The sequence below is a fragment of the Prunus avium genome, chromosome 6 (genome assembly GCF_965620075.1).
Source record: "Prunus avium chromosome 6, drPruAviu1.hap1.1, whole genome shotgun sequence".
In the NCBI taxonomy this organism is placed as follows: domain Eukaryota; kingdom Viridiplantae; phylum Streptophyta; class Magnoliopsida; order Rosales; family Rosaceae; genus Prunus; species Prunus avium.
In genome coordinates, this window is record NC_142289.1 from 912,402 (window position 1) to 928,156 (window position 15,755).

Genomic DNA, 15,755 nt, shown 5'->3' on the forward strand with positions numbered 1-15,755 from the left:
ATTTAGCATTTATATCTTTAACGGTAAATACCACTCGCTGCAAGTATTTACGAAGCTTATATTTCAAATTATTTCATTTGAGGGACACTCTTTAGGGTACCTTACTTTCTTTTTTTTCCAACGATCCAAACACTCTATTTTTCAAGTATTCATTCACATATTATCCTTATAAAAAATCAGACAAATTGAAAATCATTAAGACATCTAATTGAGACCCACAAAATCAATGAACATGATGCTTTAAGAAAGTACTTAAATTTCAATAATTTAATTGAATTGTCAAATGATATCGGATTCAAGTGATTTTTTTGTAAAGATGATCTTTAAATGAATACCTACAAAATAGATAGTTTGAATGAGTGAAATACAAGGCGGAATGGGTCCTAGAAAGATGTATCTCAAATAAGCTTATTTGAAGGATCCCTCAATGGAAGCGCTCTATATATATGGCGTCCATATGTGGATGCATATGTTGGTATCAAAATAACAAGTGTATTGACTACACTTAAATCTATTGTGTATAGTTGAACAAACTCGTAACATAACGAAACCGCTCTTTAGTAAATAAATAAAAACTCTAAGTTATATTTGAATGATATGTTTTCTTTTTTAAGTGCTCCAAATTCAGTTGTTGTTGTGTTAAATTTTTACTATTCCAGATGATTAAATAACCCTAGATAAATCGTTTGTTTCTTATATTCTATAAACATATGTTACATATACGTTAGATTTGCTCTACTTTTTACACACCAGAGGAAGAGAGATTTTCACTTCTTTTTGTTTTATTTTTGTACTGAATAATATATCATTCATTGATAAAGCCCGTGGCCTGGGCCTGGGCCTGGACCTGGACCTCTAACATGCGCACCCGAGTCCGTGACTTTAAAACGTTTTTATAAATAAATAAACTTTGTTTTGTAATAATCAATTGAATTTAGTCATCTTCTTTCTTTGACCAAGACTTGACGAACAAGATAAAAATGAACCCCAAACACAAAGCTGCTGCTCCTCCCACAACAATTGCCACCGATTTCCCATTGCTTCCATTTCTGTCTCTTCTTTTTTCTGTTATTTAAAAATATGTATATATACCTCACATTAGCAAACTGAATGATATTCAAGGAAAAGTCATGAAAAGTCATGAACATAATTTTGAAAAATTGAATAAAATCAACCTCATATTGACAAGTTTGATAACACAACCCATCTAAAAAAATAAAACATTTCCCATAAAGAAAATGGTATAATTCTGAAACCCATAAAGAACTAATTCTGAAATTTAATTACCAGTATGTTATGTTGATAAAGAACGGAAGTATCTAGATCAGAACTAATTCTGAAATTTAATTACCGGTATGTTATGTTGATAAAGAACGGAAGTATCTAGATCAGAACTAATTCTGAAATTTAATTACTGGTATGTTATGTTGATAAAGAACGGAAGTACCTGGATGTGGGTGGTCAGGTATTTCATCTGGATGGTAAGTATAGCTCAAGAAGCACTCTTCCAAATAAATTTGACCTGAAAGAGCAGCACCGCATTCTGCTTCAGCAATTTGAACTGCACTGCTTACACACTCTCCACATTCACAGCCCCCTAAGCCCCCCACACACTGTGCCATTACTTGTACTGCTTCATAGCTCGTTTTGTAGAACCCATCACCATTCATCACAATACCACTTTCCAGAGCTGCAAATGCTGCGTCTCTCATCTCCTCGAACCCACCAGCGAACCCATTTGATAATTCCCCACAGGTCTTATGCATTAATTTATGATTTGAAGACTCTGAATCGAACCCAACGAGCTTATAATGCATGTAGCAACCATGTAGCTGAACCCGAGCCGATACAGACTCTCTACATAAGGTGTTTGATAAATCAGGTAGAGTGGAAACGCAGCTCTGACACTCTTCGTTGCTGATGTCCTGTATGCATTGGAAGAGACCGGAAATGCCCGTCTCGTCATCGTCACCGGTGGCTTGGGTGTGTTTGAAGAACTTTGATTGGGAGGAGTGTGCAATTAGTTCTTGGAAAAGGGATGAAAGGGTTTGTTGTGTTGGAGGAGCAGTGAATGTCTGATTTGCGCATTGGTTGTATACCAAGGTATTGTAGTCAGAATTAATTGGGTTTGCAGATGATAGTAGTAGCAATAGTAGTGCTGCAAAACAGAGAGAGAATGGTTTCAAGGTTAAATCCATTTGGGGTTTGAAGACAATGCAATGTGGTTCCAGATAAAAGAGAGAAGATTGCAGTTTTCTCTCAATCTGTGGTTTTTGCTTGTGTTTTGGGGTTTGTTCTTCTTTTTCCTGCCCACTTGTATCTAACTTTGGTGGGAACTTGTGAGTTTTCTTCACCAGAATAACAGGGTTACAATAACTTACAACAACTGCTTTAGAAATCAGCTACCAAAAGAAAAACAGGGCAATCAACGTTTTCGTGTAATTAGGTATCGTCCTGTTTTGGAATTATACAGGTTGCGTGCGTACGTAGGTAGCATAAACAGAGGTTTGCTTTGGTTTAGAGAGAACCATAAATTAATTGTATTAAGCACAACAGTTTTTCTCACACAATTATTTATAATTAACAACCTAATAATCATATATATATATATATATATATATATATATATATATATAATTAATCAGAGATGCGCTATAGAAGTTTCTAATTAATTTCTTAATCAGAAGAGAGTCAGTGAACAGAAAGCTGCCCCCGCTGTGATCGGATTCATTGGGATAGTTTGTTAACAGATCTACAGACTCTAAATTTGAGAAAAACAGCAACATTGGGATAGTTTATTTGTTGTCTTGTTTCCCGTATGAGTGTTGAGTTTTATAATTATAGGTTATGTTAAGAAAATTACGGTTTTAAAACCGTTGATGCTTAACAAACTTCCCTAACAACACGCCTTCAATTAAAAGCCTCTCGTCTCCACACACACACACAAACCATTCCTCACTGCAGCACATCCCTCTCTTCCTACTACTCATACGTTCGTCTCCGGCGGCCGGTCACGACTGTCGGCCGGTCAGTCGTTGTCGTTTGACCACGTACGTTCGTCCCGGTGCCTAATCCTCTTCATAAAAATAATTAATCAGTATTATTATATCCAAACAGCCTGCCATTCGCAATATTTTAATTAATTGCTCGCAGCATTTACTTTCTTAATATAATTGTTATTGTGATTGCTGCAGCAATTAATTACAAATCATGCCACGACCACCATTAGCCTCGTCGTTCCAGCTCCTGGAGATCAATCTGATTTCGGCGCAAGATCTTTACCCGGCGTCCAAATCCATGCGGACGTTCGCCGTCGCGTGGGTGAACCCGAAGCGCAAGCTGACGACACGTGTCGACCAGAACGGCCACACCAACCCGACGTGGAACGAGAAGTTCGTCTTCCGAGTCGACGACGACTTCCTCAAGGACGACACATCGAAGATCATGATCGAGATCTACGCCTCCGCGTGGCTCCGCGACGTGCTGATCGGGACGGCTGCCGTGGTGGTGAACAATCTTCAGAACAAGTCCAAGATGCGCTTCATGGCGATCCAGCTGCGCCGCCCCTCCGGCCGCCCGCAGGGGATTCTCAACATCGGCCTCGGCCTCCTCGACAACACCATGCGCAGCATGCCGCTCTACAGCGAGCTCAGCTCCTCTGCCGTCGGGTATTGGGATTTGATCGAAGGAAAGGGGGCAAATCAAAAGAACCACGACCCCAACTACAAGGATCAAGACAAATTCATAATCTTCCAACGATCCCAGAGCGATCGAACGGGTAGCGATTACGGGTTCTCGAAAAGCCGGCCGGCGAGCTCCATCTGCGACGGGCTCTCCAAAAGCAGGGCCTCGAGCTCCATTTGCAATGCCGCTACAGGGGGCTTCTCAAAAACTACTAAACCTCAAGGTTCATTTTGCAATAGCTCGATTGTGAACGGTTCTGAGCTAAGCTCTGCGCAGAAAGGGGGGAAGGGTGGGTCCATTTGCTCTGACGTGGGGCCCTCGCCATCCGTGGTGGCGGCCGCCATAGCCAAGGGGATATATCCACTTGGCCATGGCGGAGGCAATGTGGTGCGCCACGCGGCAAAAGGTGATGCACGGAACTCGTTGTTGGATGAATGGACGGACCAGGATAGCGTGGAGGGGTTAAAGACAAAGATCGAAAGGTGGCGGACAGAGCTGCCCCCAGTGTACGACTGCAAGAACAAGAACAATAACAATACTAGTCAACATCCGAAGTTGCTCCAGTCGTCTCACCACGGCACCAACCGACCGCCGAAGAGTCGCCGGAGCCGTAGCAGCGGCAAAAGTTTGTTTTCTTGCTTTGCATTAGGTTGCGAGCTTTCAATTTCTTGTGGTGGCGGAGGTAAGAAGCCTAAGAAGAAGAGTAGTGGCAAGGTTCATCTCGGCACATCTGATATGACTTTCGACGACTCCTCATACTTAGGGTAGACAGTCAAAACGACATCTTATTTCTTTCTTCCTTCTTTTTTTTCTGGTGAACGACATTGATTTTATTGACGTTGATGTTCATCACATCTTTTGCAAAGCCGCAAAGGTTTTGTTTGTTATACATATTTACTTAAATAAATAGGTTGGGTTTTGATGTTATTTTACCGTCAAAACTGAGGTGAGATGTGATTAGCGGCCCAAAGATGATGCACAGATAGTTATATTGGAGCTGTCAAGACCGAGTATGAACATTATTGGGTCGCTTGGAATTGGAATTGGATGGAGAATACTGAGGCGTAGAATTAGAGGAATAGAAAGAAGAGGTGTGTGAAATCGGTTAGAGGCTAAGAGCGTCCTCTCTCTCCCTCCCCTTGTGTTTATTATTTTCTTATTTTATCTTTGATTTTGTTTTTGCTTTTTTTATTTAATTGCCATTGGGAGATTGAAAAGGATGAGAGGCATTAACCTTTCAATTGCTGAATGTAATTTTTTTATTTTTGGTCTCATTTCTCTTTGATGGGATTCTAAGTGAATGCAACTTATATGTAACTTGTGTTTAGTTCAAGATAATATTTGTTTAAACAATGATATCAAGCAAGGCTCGTTTTCCATTTATTAATCATTCATGATTCAAATATTGTATTGTTTCAATAATAATATAATATTGTATTGTTAATTTTTAGAATTAATATATATAAAGATGTTATTGGCATTAGAACAATGCTAGCTACATTTTCCTTTTGCCTTTCCATTCTTGTTTTCCTCATTCAATTTTGTCTAAGACTATTCCACTCACACATAAATCTATGTATTCAATGCAAATTACTAATATTTTTCATGTAAATATAATAAAAGTTTTGAACCACATTAAATACATATATTTATGAGTGAGTTAAACACACATTGAACAAACTGAATAAGGGATGCAAGAGGAGAATGTATCTAGCATTCGTCATAACTTTTTTGGAGACTCTAACTCGTAATTACTATAACACTACCCTCTTTCATGACAAAAATTTACTTGTAACCACGATAACACTATTTTGCTATTCCCAACCAATAATATAATGACATGTTAAAAAGTTATCCTACATGTCATTGCATTATTAGTCGAAGATAGCAAAAAATGGTATCCCTATTGTATTGTATGAGAGTTTCTCTCCTCTTTCAGGATCGTTGCACTTACTTGGGGTACACAAGTATTTCAATAATCTTATAAATTCACATAATTATTAGCTTCTTGGTTCTTAATTGTTGGTTGGTCTATGGAAATGCATTGCACTTGCTCTAGCCCATATAACATTCTTCCAAATGCTATATTTTTCGCACTTGATTGTTGGAAACCCTCTACATCTTAGGGCCAGATAATTTATTCATTGCAGTTGCTCACATCTAGACAAGTACTTCATTAATCTTCCAAACTCTTCCTCAAGCTAAGATTTGACCACTTATATTTATTCTCCATCAACCTTGTCGAGATTTGTTATTTTGTTTTATTCTCACTAATTTGACACCTGATTTACTTTCCTTTGTCTCTTTATACTTAATTTGTCCACTTAGAACATCTACAATGGGCTCCCTAAACCATATTTTTAGATAAATTTTAGGAAAAAATTGGAAAAATACAACTCCAACTATGCTCTCTATCCAGCTCATAAAATAAGGAGACCTCTAGGAGCTCCTAAATATGAGGAGAGAGAAAGGACTCCTAGTGGCTCCCTATAATTTAATGCATAATTTATTAAGGAGTATGATTGGAGTTCAAAATTTTGAGAGAGCTCCTAAAATAACTTTTGTGTGTTTTTAGCTAAATTTTAACTAAAAAATAGAGAGCTTGATTGTAGATACGCTTATGGTTATTCACATTGCTCCTTGTCGAGATATGCCACTTTGTTTTATTCTCTCTAATTTTGACACATGATTTTCTTATAATTTTCAATAGTCTATCTACATTGAGTGCGTTGAAATTTTAATAAAAATTTTGAAAATTTCACAATACAATACTAATGCAAAATGCTTAAAAGTCATTGAACATGTTTATACAGTGTTAAAAAATACAAGACCAAGATTTGAAGGTTTTAGTTTTTTAGTTTTTGCTTAAAGCATCGTTCCTAAAATTTAATAGTATTATGGATAATAATAATAATTTTTTATAAAAAAAGGTTTTTTTTTATATAGTATAAGCGGTAGTTTAAATTACAAGATAGGAGAATTTCTCTCACACACACAATCATGGGCCGTGGGAATTCAAACCTGAGACTTATGATCTTCAAATCAAGGCCCTTTTCTATTGGGCCAGACCCGTTGCATAATAAGAGTATTTAAACACCAAATTTAACAACGGGTTCCATTTGTCCAAAAACGAAAAGGACTTCCAACTCCGTAAGTAGCAGCAAAAGGCTAGCAAGCACTACTTGCTCGGGGTCGGGGCTCTCTCTATGTAAACGTGGGCCCTAAACCCCCCAACTAATTCAAAAGGACCACACACCACGCCACGCCACGCCGCCGTTATTAGCACTATTATTTTCTATCAGAAGAACTCAGGAGAAATGCAGAGGAGACGGGACCCCCCAGACTATTTCTCAGCGCTGTTTTCCACCATGGCAGATGTAGCCCTCTTTTAACTCATAAAAAGAATACAAATACAGAAGAGAAGAGGAGAAGGTAAATAACATTTCTCTTTTACATTAAATTTCAAGTGTTAATTTTTTATTTAGAACCTCTCTCTGAGAAACTCTAAAATATTGTTAACAGTGTCACAAGCTGAAAAGTAGAGGTGCTTATTTTATTTTTAAAGCTTGCATTTTTGAATTGAAAATTTGTTTACTGTTAGACCTAAAAGATTAAGGTTTTGCTTCTACTTGTCGTTTGGTGCGTCGGTGTATTCTTCGTGGCTAACGAGCAAACTTCGGTGTTTCTATTCTCCCACATTTCTCAGCGACCCAAGCGGAGCTTTTTGTTAGTGTGGGTTTAACCCGCTCGTAATTGCTATTTGGTTTGTCTATTGCGTGGAAAACCTGAAGGAAAAAACTTGGGATTTCCAACATTTTCTCGGCAGCCAAACAGAACCATTCATGGCAAAGAACGAAAAAAATAATAATAAAATGCTCCGTCCCCTATGTCCGTATTTTAATAATATTGATTGTTTTTAGTACGGTGGTTGATCAGAATATTATATTTATACACTGGCTAACAGAGTCTCGTGTTGCTGTCATGATATTATTGTGGGTGAGGTTTCAACTTGTATTGTTTATTTACTATTTGATTTTTGTGGGAAATATTTGTTGGGTGTGCTCTTTTGTTATTTTTATTTTTATTTTCTGTTTTTCTGGTCGACAAACTAATGCTAGAATTTGGAGTTGTCATATTCGGCACGATTCGAACCGATACGAAGGTAGTGAATTTGTGTTGAACATTACTTGACACGAACACAAATATAACATGACCCGCTCACACAAATCAGATTAGTGTCAAAGATGAACAATCTAATTTTGACATGATAAACTCCTTGAATTCCTACCGTATAAAAAATGATTAGTTTCTCCTATTTCTTAACATGTATTTTATGAGTCCTTTGGTAGTTTGATCAAGATGATTTGTCATTTTATAAACAGTACTTGTATTTATTGAACAATGAAGTATTGCAGGACAAAGGAAGCGAGATTAGTAAGGCATCCAAACTATTGTTCAAGTAAAAAGTTCATGGGCTGTGTGCTTTTGAGTTTTATCTAACATGCCCCGCGAATTGGTGCAGGTGCTGTGTGGAACATAAAGAACAAGAGGCCGCTGAATTAGTATCAGATTAAGTGTTATTCAACTTTTGCATCGGCCATGACTAACAACCCGAGAGTTTTGAAAGCCTTTAAGGCGACGAGGGCCTTGGGAATTCCTGATAGATTGGTCAAACCAGTTCTGAAGAATTTGCTGGCTGTGTATGATAAAAATTGGGAGCTTATTGAAGAAGACAACTACAGGACTCTTGTGGATGCATATTTTGAGTCTCAGGACAATAAGGTATTTCAATTTTTTTTATTACTTTATTAATTTATGCCTTTGTTGGGAACTGGACGATTAATATATATACTAATGACAGTTGTTAAAATTGGGAACAATGAGACTTAAAAAACTTAAGCTATCAAGAAATGTGTTATTAATGTATATCTACTTAAATTCCTCTTCTTGTTTAACTTATGGTTACACGTAAAGAAGCGAAGAATAGGTTCAAGTGCATTCTATTTCTTGTAAATTAAGACATTTGGCAATGGAGATGGAAGATTGGAGGATCGGAGAACCTTTTATAATTATAACTTTGATGTTAGATCACATTGAATTTAAAAGCTTAAATTGTTAGAAAATGAATTAAACAAAAATGTCAATTCAATTGTAGTTGATTTTAAAAATTCACGTTGAAAACCAACCTCCCTCTGTTTTTGGTGGGACATGCGAGTTGCTTACAAGTTACATCATATATTTACTGGACATATGAGTTGTCTCGTCACATATGATGTCTAACTCCAGTGGACCAAGTGCACAGCTAGTGTAACTATCTTTTAGCTTGTATACTAGTCGCAATAAAATATGCAATTGTTGAGGTTGCCTTTTACCCTATTTTTCTTTTTTCTGGAATAGGGAGAAGAAGATAGGAGAGAAGTTGATATGGGGCAAGGTGGGTCTGAAAGACCAACTAAAAAACTGCATTTGGCTAATGACGAAGATCATGGAGAAAGTGAAATTCCTTCAAGAATGGTCAGCCGACAGGCAAGCATGGAGTCATCTGAACCTTGTTTAAGAGACGGCAGAGCTGGATCTAGTTCTCAAATTCCCCTCAAACAGTCCCGTGACGAAGGAAAGAATCCCACATCATCTGCACTCTCACGTGGTAATCACAAGAAAGACTTTCTGATTCCAAAAACTGAGGAATCCACAAATTGTGTTCCAGTTTCTGCACAACCAGCTCCAATGAGACGTCCAGGTATATTTGTCTTGCCACTACATGATATTATTATCTATTACAAGATTGTCAAAACCTGTTCCTTTATTCTCATTCTCTCTGGGTTGCAATGAGCTTCCAAAAGTTATAGTTTTTTGGGTCTGGTAAAAGTTATAGTTAGATGCATCAAAATGAAGACAACTGGGCCTCCATAAATATGATGACATCTTTTTTCCCATGTGTACCCAATTGTCCATCCTATTGAAGCCTTAGCTGCTACTGGTTTTTTTTTTTTCCTGACCACCTAGCATGCTACTGTCTAACTCTTCCAGGTTCATCAGGGGGTAACTCTGTCACATCCTTGGCGTCCTCTGAAGTGGGTACAAGTGGTCGGGATGCCCTCCATGTTTCAGGACCAAGTAAGGGACCTTGTAGAATAGAACATTCTCAGGCACATTTAAATGGTATGGGTTCGAGCTGTCTTATCACTCGTGAGGGAAAGAAGCCAATTAAATCTCTCGATGACATATCAAAATCTACCGAAAAAGTGAAAATATCATTGGCAGATGAAATTGGAAATGAGTCTCTCCCGAAGTTCAATTATATTCCGGATAATATAGTTTACCAACATGCCAATGTGAATATCTCACTGGCCCGTATTTCGGATGAAGACTGCTGCATTGGTTGTTCAGGAGATTGTCTTTCATCAGAATTTCCATGTGCATGCGCTCAAGAAACCTGTGGGGATTTTGTGTACACAAAACAAGGCCTGCTAAAAGAAGACTTTCTAACAGCTTGCATGAGGGAACCAGATAAGCAAAATTTTTTTTATTGTCAAGACTGCCCCCATGAGAGGTTGAAGAATGAGTACATGCCTGAAAAATGCAAAGGTCACCACATCAGGAAGTTTATTAAAGAATGCTGGAGAAAATGTGGATGTGACTTGTGGTGTGGAAACCGGATAGTGCAAAGGGGTATTTCCTGCAAGTTACAGGTTATTTTGACTTCGTACCTTTTGGTAGTAACTTTCAATTTGGATATCTTATTTGGCTAATTGATTATTGCTTGGAGCATGTGAAAACCATTTAAACAAAACGACTTTAAACTACTTTTTCTTTTACCTAAAATTAAAATGAGTTTTGATACCTTCATGTTGTGTCTAACTTTCAAGAAGTATAGTAAAGAGATGTTTTTGGACTGTGAGTGTCAAAACTATTGCTTTCTTATATATTCTCTAAGAATTTACTAGCTGAAGCTGCACAATATTTCACCAGAGTTTTCATTTCTTTACTTAGAAATTCTAGATGAGCGCAATGCCCTACTTATTGCTCTTTTAATCTTGTACTATCTTCTTGAAGCATCCATTGATTGGCTATTAACAACGAACACTGGTAGCTCTGTTAAATTTGTTTTCATTGTTAATCCTTATGAAATTGTATTTTTTTCATTACGTTGTTAATAATATGCCATTTTAGATGTTTGAATTTGTTTTACGGAGATCATTATAAGTTGTAATAAACCAGTAAATACATCTTGTTCTGATATGCTTCAGGTGTTCTTGACTCCTGAAGGAAAAGGCTGGGGTGTTAGAACATTAGAGGTCTTGCAGAAGGGGACATTTGTGTGTGAATATGTTGGGGAGATATTGACCAATACGGAGTTATATGAGCGAAATACGCACAGCAGTGGAGCTGAGAGGCATACCTACCCTGTAACACTAGATGCAGATTGGGGCTCAGAGCGAGTTTTGAGGGATGAGGATGCACTATGTCTTGATGCAACATTTCATGGAAATGTTGCAAGATTTATCAATCATAGGTAATATTTGAATGCTTATTCATTTTCTTTTTTGTCTTTGTCTTGGGTTAAGGAGGTCATATTTCCCATTTTTATATGTGTGTATATATAAATGGTATATACACACCTGCATTTTTAATCCTTGCCTATGCAGGTAATTTCGGTGATATAATTTAGAACTGAGGAATCTTGGCATAATAAGTGGTCAGCTAGTTAGCTCATTCCTACCGAGTCAAATAAACAAGTGGAACCTCTTACATTGAATTAACTATTAGGAGCAATTGTCATATTCATTGATCTAGACAAAGATCATATGACTCTAGTCAATTGCTATGTGTGCAATCAAAATTTTAAATCATTTTGCTCCCTGTTTTTTCTTACTATTATTTCCTTTATAATTCCAGATGCTGTGATGCAAATTTGATTGATATCCCAGTTCAAGTGGAGACTCCTGACCGTCACTATTATCATGTATGGGTTTGGTTGCTTCCTATGTGAATTCTTACACACACATATACACACTGTGTATACACATTCAAAAGTTTGAAGGCTTTTCTGTTTGATTGTGATTATACATTGTGAATGAGAAGCATCTCTGAGTATCTTCTTTGTGCTCCTTGTATGCAGCTTGCCTTTTTTACAACCAGGACAGTGAGTGATTTTGAAGAGCTGACGTGGGTGAGTGAACTTGCTTTTCTCTCTACTACTTGAAACTCTTCTTGGCAATTGGAGAAAAAGAAAAGAAAAGAATATGGCTTTGATTTTGGGATTACAGTAGGTTGGTCCCAACTGGGAACTTACTAAGTTCCACTAGCAAGTTTGAGAATTTTTGAGTTTGCGTTGTGGGAGAGTTTGAGCATTAGACGACCTACCACTGGGGTTTATTTTGGATGTCACACGGTGAAAGTTTTTCATTTGTCTTCATTTTGTATAATGGTATGTGTACTACTTATTATATGTATGAAATACACTTGTACTAGTCCAGTGCCGCAAAGTTACATACAATTTCATCCAGGACCATTATGAGTGCTTTGCCAACTGTTCCATATTGAGTTATTGGAAAGTTTGAATTTCTGTGTTCATAAAATGATCGGCAAAATCCTTTTGCAGGATTATGGGATTGACTTTGATGATCTAGAACATCCTATTGAGGCATTTCAATGTAATTGCGGAAGTGTAGCTTGCCGGGGCAAAAGACAGAAAGGACGAAAAGGTAAGCAACACTACAGTTTACAAAAATGATAAAAAAAGGCATTCGTAGCCATTATTTTTATGAGGTTTTTCAGGCTCTGTGACCAAGTCATTTTTTTTTTCAAAAAGGGGTGGGTGATAGTTTACTTGGTGTTATGGTTCCTTGTGACCATTCCATCCGTGCTAATTTCTGAGGCTATAAACTCAACTCCTCCGCAGTGATGAAAATTTTCAGTTTATCTAGTACTTAATTCGTCTTTGTTGCTGGTAATTATGGCTGTTTTCATGTGCGGGGAAAAGATAGAGACTTGACTAATGGCTTGCTTTTGCAGTTAGATGAGCAGTGATCAAGGCTGTACCTTAAACTGGCATAACTTGACTGTGTGATATGATAGCTGATGGTTTTGAAGCACAGCAGTGGCTGATCATATTTTTGAATGGGAATGCTTCCAAGCCCCAAAACTGGACAATTTTGTTGAAAGTGAGAAAATTTAAGCAGAATGTTGGAGAAGATTAGAGATATTTTGTAGAAGCCATAGAAGCACACTGGTGATCATAAACAGGATCCTTGTAATGCTATCTCATTCTGTGCGTTTTCGTGGGAAATTTGTAATCAACTTGATTTTACTTATTTCATCATCCAATTTCCCATTGTCACTGAAAATTGAGGAATGACCTCAGGTTTGAGTTTCATGTTCCTGAAAGGGAGCGACTCTGTCTGTAGTGGTGGAAAAGACATGAGCCAAATATCATGCTTTGCCTTCCTCATTTTTTTTTTTCCAGTAAGAAAGTCGTTATGTACAGTCTCTGTTGTCAATCAACTCAAGTTGGATACCATTCCATTTGTTAACATGCTAAATTTAGGTCTCCCGTTTGGCGATGACTTATGTCATGGAAAAAAAAAAACACACGCATAAAAAGAACATTAACATGAACACATGGGCTTAGACGAATTGGCTAGAACGGATGTGCTCTCCATTCTGCATCAGAGTTTGAATCTCCCTCTCTGCAATTTAAATTAATTTAAAATAGATTATCACTTGTATTTAAAAAAATCATTAACATTATAATTTGAAGCATCAACCGTAAGAGAATATTTAGAATTTAATTGTTTGATTATACATACCCAATAAAAAGTTTAATTACAATAGCGAACAGTGCAGGAGGAAATTGTCTAAAATAAAAACTGCGAGGACAAGTGTACAGGACAAAACCCTAGACGAGCCTTATTATACTCCATCTATATTTAAACTCCGGAGCTCAAAACCGCAGGCCACTTCTCAGTCTTGAGATCTGAAGTCTCTTTGGTTTGGCGGCCATGTCGAAACGAGGTCTCTCTCTCTCTCTCTCTCTCTCTCTCTCTCTAGTATTTCTTGTTTTTTCAGATTTCAATCTCTAGCCTCAACTGGTCCAAAGAGTTAAACTTTCCTCAGCAACCAAACATGGTGCAGGAGGAAAATGACTAAAATGGATCAACCCTTAATTCCTCTCTAACCCGAGATTTTCTTTGCAAAAGATCACAGCTTGATGGGTTTCTTCTCTTTTATGTCAAAAGTTCATAAATTTGTTTAATTTCGATTTGTTTGAATTGCAGGGCGTGGAGGGTCTGCCGGAAACAAGTTCCGGATGTCGCTGGGTCTGCCGGTGGCTGCCACAGTGAACTGCGCAGACAACACCGGTGCCAAGAACCTTTACATAATTTCTGTAAAGGGAATCAAGGGTCGCCTTAACCGCCTCCCTTCTGCTTGTGTTGGTGACATGGTGATGGCAACTGTCAAGAAAGGCAAGCCTGATCTCCGTAAGAAGGTCTTGCCTGCTGTTATTGTGCGCCAGCGCAAGCCATGGCGCCGAAAGGACGGTGTTTTCATGTACTTTGAAGGTAATTTATTGTTTTTATGTTAGATAAAGTTTTTTTTGTTGATTTGAACGTGTTTAGAAGAATGGTTATGCGTTGAATTGAAATGAATGCTTTAATTGATGTGGAAGTAATTGGTGTGTCCTGTTATATAGTTAAGCTGGTTTGGTATGTGGATTCTGTAATATCCAGGTTATCGTGCATCACCATAATTTTTCTTGATATTGTTTGTGCACTGGTTGTGGGCAATTGGGCTGTTGGAATTTAAATTGTTGTTTAGGATGGTTGCTCTGAATGATCATATACTTTTGTGTTTGTGTTTGTATGATTATACCAATGGAGCTGGCCATTTTGTTTTGGACTCTGTAGAGAGTTTAAAATTAAGATTTTAGACATGATACATTGCAGTAGGGAGTTTAACTTATCTAAAAAATTGAAGTATTTTATGATGTAAGTCATTCTGCTCCTCAAGGTTTCTGACCGTGATTGTTCTTGTGATTCAGATAATGCTGGTGTCATCGTAAATCCAAAGGGCGAAATGAAAGGTGTGTAGCCGTTCTATAATAGTGTCACCTATTAATAACTTCACTATAAGAATATACTATTTGGTGGTTTTGGAGGTTTAGTATAGTGCATGCATGATTGCTTGCTTGCTTAAACTATTTGATTCTGTAGCCTTGAAAGTCCTAGAATGTGGTAAGTAAGGCTTGTCTTAGTTCAGGTGATGTGAAAAGGTGTGTAGCCGTTCTATAATAGTGTCACCTATTAATAACTTCACTACAAGAATATACTATTTTGTGGTTTTGGAGGTTCTATATAGTGCATGCATGATTGCTTGCTTGCTTAAACTATTTGATTCTGTAGCCTTGAAAGTCGTAGAATGTGGTAAGTAAGCCTTGTCTTAGTTCAGGTGATGTGAAAATATTGGTCTGTCTGAAATCCAGTTAAGTCATCTGCCATTAGTTTCAACATTGTAGGACCATTATCTTAACAATGTTCTTCATTTCACTTGCTGTCGTAGGGTCTGCGATCACTGGACCTATCGGAAAGGAATGCGCTGATCTGTGGCCAAGGATTGCAAGTGCAGCCAATGCCATTGTTTAAGTTCTTCAATTCCCTTATTTATATTGTTTTTTTTTCAAATTTTACTGATATTAGTTTGACTATCATGTAGACTGTTTTATGATTGTAAGGGAGCCTATTTCTTTTAATCACTACAAAATTTCGGTAGGTCCATTTATTTTCATGTTTTCTGTTCATCTTATCGGTCTATTTCACTTGCACAATTTCTGCATGATTGCATTGCTAAATCATTTAGGATAAGCGGTTTCCATTTGTGCTCATTTGCACTTGGAGCATAGTTTCCATCTTTGTTCTTGGTGGCTGGGGAGTTACACTAAAAAACAATTGCATTGAGTTGGTTTACCTCTGGATTCTAGTAGGCATGCTTTTTGGTTACATGAAATTTTGGAAAAAAGGACAAGTTTAATTTAAGAAATACGTTGAGGCACAAGCAAGCTACTGTAGTAG

General features: G+C 37.5%; 4 protein-coding genes across 6 annotated transcripts; 3 read left to right on the forward strand and 1 right to left on the reverse strand.

Annotated features, from left to right (window-relative positions):
• Window positions 1-415: 415 nt before the first annotated feature.
• Window positions 416-2,304, reverse strand: PDLP4 (plasmodesmata-located protein 4). Its single transcript, XM_021955418.2, has 2 exons — window positions 1,448-2,304; window positions 416-1,065 (listed from the first exon to the last, which is right to left on the reverse strand). Exons 1-2 carry the CDS (start codon window positions 2,196-2,198, stop codon window positions 935-937), a joined length of 882 nt encoding a protein of 293 aa, XP_021811110.1. The 5' UTR covers window positions 2,199-2,304; the 3' UTR covers window positions 416-934.
• A 521-nt stretch (window positions 2,305-2,825) lies between these two features.
• LOC110754276 (Calcium-dependent lipid-binding (CaLB domain) family protein) lies at window positions 2,826-4,968 on the forward strand. The gene is made up of 2 exons (XM_021955326.2): window positions 2,826-3,050; window positions 3,195-4,968. Exon 2 carries the CDS (start codon window positions 3,211-3,213, stop codon window positions 4,450-4,452), a length of 1,242 nt encoding a protein of 413 aa, XP_021811018.1. The 5' UTR covers window positions 2,826-3,050; window positions 3,195-3,210; the 3' UTR covers window positions 4,453-4,968.
• A 1,860-nt stretch (window positions 4,969-6,828) lies between these two features.
• SUVR4 (SET-domain containing protein lysine methyltransferase family protein) lies at window positions 6,829-13,173 on the forward strand. Of its 3 annotated transcripts, none has more exons than XM_021955310.2 (9): window positions 6,829-7,116; window positions 8,207-8,466; window positions 9,082-9,424; window positions 9,724-10,376; window positions 10,935-11,200; window positions 11,584-11,650; window positions 11,807-11,857; window positions 12,290-12,392; window positions 12,703-13,173. In XM_021955310.2, exons 2-9 carry the CDS (start codon window positions 8,284-8,286, stop codon window positions 12,708-12,710), a joined length of 1,674 nt encoding a protein of 557 aa, XP_021811002.2. In that variant the 5' UTR covers window positions 6,829-7,116; window positions 8,207-8,283; the 3' UTR covers window positions 12,711-13,173. The 3 variants fall into 3 exon arrangements, with proteins under 3 accessions (XP_021811002.2, XP_021811000.2, XP_021811001.2); XM_021955308.2 differs by having other exon boundaries at window positions 6,830-7,116; window positions 9,715-10,376; XM_021955309.2 differs by lacking the exon at window positions 6,829-7,116 and adding an exon at window positions 7,307-8,118 and having other exon boundaries at window positions 9,715-10,376.
• A 370-nt stretch (window positions 13,174-13,543) lies between these two features.
• On the forward strand, window positions 13,544-15,471 carry EMB2171 (Ribosomal protein L14p/L23e family protein). The gene is made up of 4 exons (XM_021955417.2): window positions 13,544-13,701; window positions 13,965-14,249; window positions 14,729-14,770; window positions 15,247-15,471. The coding sequence occupies exons 1-4, from the start codon at window positions 13,689-13,691 to the stop codon at window positions 15,327-15,329; spliced, it is 423 nt and encodes a 140-aa protein (XP_021811109.2). The 5' UTR covers window positions 13,544-13,688; the 3' UTR covers window positions 15,330-15,471.
• The last annotated feature ends 284 nt before the right edge of the window (window positions 15,472-15,755 follow it).

What these genes read in the sequence shown, in the direction of transcription:
- PDLP4 (XM_021955418.2), bottom strand. Translation starts at nt 2,198, where the DNA reads ATGGATTTAACCTTGAAACCATTCTCTCTCTGTTTTGCAGCACTACTA. An exon ending in ACCTGACCACCCACATCCAG is followed by an intron (nt 1,066 to 1,447) that starts GTACTTCCGTTC and finishes TTTAAATAACAG; the next exon opens with AAAAAAGAAGAGACAGAAAT.
- LOC110754276 (XM_021955326.2), top strand. Translation starts at nt 3,211, where the DNA reads ATGCCACGACCACCATTAGCCTCGTCGTTCCAGCTCCTGGAGATCAAT.
- SUVR4 (XM_021955308.2), top strand. Translation starts at nt 8,284, where the DNA reads ATGACTAACAACCCGAGAGTTTTGAAAGCCTTTAAGGCGACGAGGGCC. An exon ending in CTGACCGTCACTATTATCAT is followed by an intron (nt 11,651 to 11,806) that starts GTATGGGTTTGG and finishes CCTTGTATGCAG; the next exon opens with CTTGCCTTTTTTACAACCAG. An exon ending in ATTTTGAAGAGCTGACGTGG is followed by an intron (nt 11,858 to 12,289) that starts GTGAGTGAACTT and finishes ATCCTTTTGCAG; the next exon opens with GATTATGGGATTGACTTTGA.
- EMB2171 (XM_021955417.2), top strand. An exon ending in TGTTTTCATGTACTTTGAAG is followed by an intron (nt 14,250 to 14,728) that starts GTAATTTATTGT and finishes CTTGTGATTCAG; the next exon opens with ATAATGCTGGTGTCATCGTA. An exon ending in TCCAAAGGGCGAAATGAAAG is followed by an intron (nt 14,771 to 15,246) that starts GTGTGTAGCCGT and finishes TTGCTGTCGTAG; the next exon opens with GGTCTGCGATCACTGGACCT.